This window comes from Gossypium arboreum, chromosome 10, assembly GCF_025698485.1.
Source record: "Gossypium arboreum isolate Shixiya-1 chromosome 10, ASM2569848v2, whole genome shotgun sequence".
Taxonomy (NCBI): domain Eukaryota; kingdom Viridiplantae; phylum Streptophyta; class Magnoliopsida; order Malvales; family Malvaceae; genus Gossypium; species Gossypium arboreum.
In genome coordinates, this window is record NC_069079.1 from 22,206,422 (window position 1) to 22,211,959 (window position 5,538).

At 35.5% G+C, this 5,538-nt stretch overlaps 1 protein-coding gene across 1 annotated transcript; it reads right to left on the bottom strand.

Annotated features, from left to right (window-relative positions):
• Nucleotides 1-2,634: 2,634 nt before the first annotated feature.
• Nucleotides 2,635-5,082, bottom strand: LOC108487529 (homeobox-leucine zipper protein HAT5). The gene is made up of 4 exons (XM_017791897.2): nucleotides 4,580-5,082; nucleotides 4,316-4,449; nucleotides 3,698-3,937; nucleotides 2,635-3,186 (listed from the first exon to the last, which is right to left on the bottom strand). Exons 1-4 carry the CDS (start codon nucleotides 4,662-4,664, stop codon nucleotides 2,833-2,835), a joined length of 813 nt encoding a protein of 270 aa, XP_017647386.1. The 5' UTR covers nucleotides 4,665-5,082; the 3' UTR covers nucleotides 2,635-2,832.
• Between the last annotated feature and the right edge of the window lie 456 nt (nucleotides 5,083-5,538).

The window sequence follows — 5,538 nt, forward strand, 5'->3', positions numbered from 1 at the left end:
GGATAATCAAAATAATATGATTTTCACAATTACCAAGAAGTACATGATGCAAAATTGAAGTTGGTTATTGGATTTGACAAAGAAAATACGTGATAAATTGATTTCACTCTCTTCACTTTTTCCCTTTATGTTACACAATACCTAGGCGATGGAGGCTATAATTTTACTATTAGTTTTTTATATTTTATGTGTAACCCTAATAAGTATAGGAAGAATCAATTTATAATAATTAACTTTAATCTAATACATCCATTAAGTAACTGAATAAGTAGATAAGATTTAACTTCTATTAAATTAAAATACTTAGTCCCTTTAAATTGGATCATATAGTTTTAAACTGAACCACATAATTCAACTAAAAATCTTACATGTTGAGCTTACAACATTTTTTGAGTGGAAGTTCCTATTTCAGTTCAGCGTTAAGCTGGTTACCTTTCCTAATAAAACCCTTTTCGTAGCCTTAGCCAAAGAGATTACCTTTAGTAACCAAAGAATCTATGTTGAAATACTCAGTTCTGAAAATAGTATGGTTCCTTTGCTTCCAAATAAGGCAGCAAAGAATGCCAAACAGAGTAGTCCACTTTGTACTCAATATCGACCTGCACATTATTCATAACCCATGTTTTAGGAGGAATTTGTAAAGTTCGTGTGGAACAAGTTTAATCCAAACTCTATTGGCACCCCCAACAATCCCGTAAAGCATGTAAGCTTGTTTCGCAAGCATTCCCACGTCTGTAACAGGTACTGTCATCAAAGGCATGCATGGAAAGAAAATATGGGCCTGGCGTTCATTTAATTACATCTGCAGTCAAGACATATGCAGTTGGTCTTGATTCCTTTGGGCTTTCTAATAGTAGTTGATGCATAAGTAATTTGTTGAGAGTATAACCTTATTCATCGTTGACAACATTTTGTGTCCCCATTGGAGTTTCATTAAATTGACAAAGTGAAGCCCAGCAGCATACCATACATACCCAATTTTTTTGGTCAGAAATGAAAGCATAAAGAATAGGAAGAGGGAAATAATTCTATAATTTATTTTATAAAAAAAGAGGGAGATAAGAACCATCCAAAGGTCGAATTTAAAACAAATGTCTACCTTTTACGATACTGCTTCACTAAAGCTAGAAAATTGTGAAGATAGTCAAAGTGCATATATGCTATGGAGTGGGAATGTAAGATGGAAAGGACAAGAAGGAAAGAGAGTTGGAATTAAGTGGGATAGAACAAATTCTAATTTAGTATGTAAGTGGGGTTTTTTTGGGGGGAAGTGGTTTTGTGAGGTGGGCTTTTGTTGTTCTTCTCATGAGCTTCCACCGACTCTACGATTAATGGAGCCTACTTTACGAGAAAAGATTGACCCTAAACAATTCAAATCTCATTTTGGTTGGTATTTATTTAATTCCCATGTCTTGATGTTCTCTTTTTCTGTTGTACCTCACTCTTAATTTTCTACTTCTTGCTTAAATACCATCATCTTTCGTTGTCGTGGCCATAGCTTGTTTTGTAGGCCAGTGTTGATTACTGGAGTGGCTTCAAGCTAAGGGATGCTTAAATTGTTATGTTATACCTCCTCCACGTGCCTCTTTACGTGTCCGTAACATCTCACAGCAAGTAAATTTTTAACAGGGCGAGTCTAGTGAACCTCAAACCATGATGAAATGACAGACTTTACATAAGATAACCTTCGCTAGATATACATGGAATGCTCAGACTTATTGATTACTCAACTATTATAGAGAGTCATATACTATAACGTCACATCGCCATCACTACAAGGAAACAAAATGTGATATCATTGTCAGTATACTTTAGACACGTAGATATTTTGGTCCTCTATATATAAACCCATTATAACACAAGAGAGAAGTCCAAGACACAACATCCCTCTTTTCTTATTCTTCATTCTCCTCCTATCTTAAGTAAAAATCATACAATTTACTATCCAATGGCTCTTTACCCTAACTAAGGGTGAACCACCATCAGAACAACTTGCTTCTCTTCATTGTTAATCTCACTAATAAATAAGTTGTATTTCGAATGAATTCTTGATCATTCCATCTGATTTTAAAATTGTCGGATTTTAAAGAATGAAGCATTAATCTACATATTTTATGATTATTATTATCCTTTGGTGAAAAGAAATTTGATATTCTATTTTTTTTAGTATAATTTAATACACAAATAAGAATAAATTTAAACTATGAATTTATTTATTATCTGATCTCGGATTGAACATCTATTTCCGGCCCTAATTTTGAGTCAGGGTAATCTAGATAGATACATGTGATCATGCATTAATTGCTACAAATCAAATGCAAATTTACACCAAGTTACTGATTTCATATCCTAGTCATGAGTTGATTTCTAGTCCTCATTACATTAAAGTGAGGCCCTGCTTGTTTTCGTTTGAGAAAAGACGACTGATTTGATTTTATATATAGAAAGATTGAAGATTGTTTAATTATGAGCTTTCCAAATGATAAAATTGAATATTGGAGAATCACTATGGTTACCCCTTGAGTTCATGAAGAGTTACTCGCACATAATCTTCATATTTGTTTGATTGATTGTGTTTATGTTAGCTTTAAACCGAAGTAATATAAATAAGCTGAAAACAAGAGAGGAAGGAGGTGATGTAAAACTTAAACATATTATTATTATTATTATTCCATTGACTTTAGACTATATTTCATCCATATACTTTACCCTATGTACCGGGTTTCTGACATCACTTGTATTTTTGGTTATTTTCAACTGTTGTCTTGATTCAACGCATGACATCCATAGCATGAAACACTAGAGAGATATATTTTTGCAGGATCCTTTAGGTTAAGACCAGGCCCACAATCCTAATGCCTCCTGCTCTGTGGTTGCGAACACATCGGAGAAGTAACTCCCGCAATTATCACTGCCATCCTCATCTTCCGACTGAACCCCATCGAAAGGGCCAATGCCTCTGGAGTATTCATCGCTTGGAAAGTAGGAATTGCCGCTGTCCACCAGCTGTGGGGCATCCTCATCCACCACCGCGCTTCCGACACTGCCGCTACTAAGACGGTCCTCCACCTTCATACTGAATTGGAGGGCGGAGGCCATCTCAGCTGCTAACCCTTCATCCTTTTCACCTGCTATTGCTTCTGTTGCCACATCTTTGGCTTGTAGTTTTTCAGTCAAGGAAGCTACCTACATAGGACAATCAACATTATCTATATTAATATGTATATGTCAATGTTGCTACCGTGGTGATTAGTCTTTTGGGTTGTAAAATATATACACATATAACCATTTTTTTAATCTTTAGTGGGGGAATCCTAAGCATATTTCTGAAAGCACCATATGTTGCTACCGTGGTGATTAGTCTTTTGGGTTGTAAAATATATACACATATAACCATTTTTTTAATCTTTAGTGGGGGAATCCTAAGCATATTTCTGAAAGCACCATGGTATATTCTTCTTTCAGTTTGCTTTTGAAATCCGTCGCTGAAAATCAATGTGGGGTTAGGAATAGATGCGGTTTACATTACTACACTAACGCATGTTTTTTGAATTAGAAAAATATGGAATCTCCATTTACCAGCCAGGGCCAGGTGTCAATATATTAATAATATATTTGGAAAAGGAAAATTAGTAAGTGGCAAGTAACATGGTTAGAAATAATGTAAGACATGAATGAGTTGAAAGTGGGCAAGTACCTCAGATTTGAGCTTCTCATTTTCTTTGAGAATAGTGTCATAATTGGACTGAAGGGAATCAAAGGAAGATTTGAGGAGGTCATAGTCCCTTTCAAGCTGCTTTGTCTTCCACCTTGCACGGCGGTTCTGGAACCATACCGCCACCTGCCTTGGTTGCAGTCCTAACTTTTTGGCCAACTGGCTCTTCCTCTCCGGCTCCAGCTTGTTCTCTGCCTCAAAGCTCTTCTCTAGCAGATACACCTTCACATCCAATCACACTTATCAATTTCCTTCCATCTCTAAACCCCCAAACCCCTTTTTATTTCAAGTTTATTTGATTCCCTATGATCTCAGACTAATATCAAGGGAATTTGATTCTGATATGGTGAATATTTATCAAATCCTTTTTTTTTTTTAAATATGGTGGAATTATGTTCCTACGGGTATCATATGCTTTATTTTCCCCTTTAAACATATAGCCTATCCTTTTACAAAACTGAAATTAAATCCAGGATTGAAATCTCTATTGTATTCCATCTGAATATCATGTTTTAATAGTAATTATATAAGTTAATCGGTGGATTAAATTTCATGTTCCATATATATTTGTTTGTCCTTGTGAGATTATCATTGACTAACCTGCTCCGACGTAAGGCGACGCTTTTTCTCGGGCAACTGCTCGTCGTAGTACTCTTCGTCGTACAAATCCTCCGGCGAGCTGAAGAACAGTCGCTTCTTTGGGTTTTCCTCCATGCTAACCATTGTTCTTGCCCCTTTATATGTATGTGTGTAAAAAAAAAAAATCTATTTAAAATCCGAACCGAAATTGTTTTCCACAAGCTTAAGAGCAACAGAAACATTTGAGATCAACTATATGAAAATAGCTTAAATAAAAAAAATCACCTCGAAAGATGGGTTCAGTGTTCCCGAGAAGCAACATGTTGCGGTGGGTAGTGTAGGGATTGAAAAAAAGACGGCCAGACTCCATTTTCTTTATACAAATTTGTCTTTCTATATCTTAAAACTTTGTGTATGTGTGTAATATTTTTGTGCCTAAAACTTTCCGGCGAGTAAAAAGACACAAAAAATTGCTGTAAAAGAAGAAAAGCAAAGATTGTACACAGATAATTTCTGTGTTTTACTTTTACATAAAAATTAAAAGATCATTAGCTTGTGGCGAAAGAAGCTAGTTGTCCACAACAACCTTGCTGGAGTCTCCAATGGACAAATACAAAATCCCATTACACTTCCCACTTACTGTTTACTGTAATCAAAGAAGAAAAAGAAATCTAATAGGAAAGCAAATTTCAAGGCTCTCAGACAGAAGAAGCTTTAGCTACGAAGAAGAAGAAGAAAAAGAAATGTTTTGTGTCGCTTCTAATTGTTTTTGTAGCTAAAGGTTCGTCGAGATGAGGCATAGGATGATTTATATATTTGATGCTTGTATGTTGAAAGGACTGAAATACCCTTTCAAAGATTCTTTTTATTTCAAAAGGAAGGGCGTTTTTGGTAATCTGAAGCAGTATTTTCTTGACCTGCTGGTGGGCTTCACTAACTTGCGCTGGGGATGTAATTGGTGTTGAATAGATCTTGACCGTTGGAATTTTTCTAATGTTTTTATTTTGACAGACGTGATGTGATCTTGGGAGCATAGTAATTTGTGCCAGAGTGTTGCATAGGTCCCATGTTTAGCGGTCGGGGAACTGTCGGATCTAGTTGACTAAAATCATATTCCACTGCTATTAACGGCTGTGATTTTGCCTGTATTTCTTTTCTTCTTAATCCTTGAATCCTAAAATAGAGGATAACCCCTGAAAATGGAATTAAGCAATAATCCAACTTTCAAAAGTCTATAATAAGAA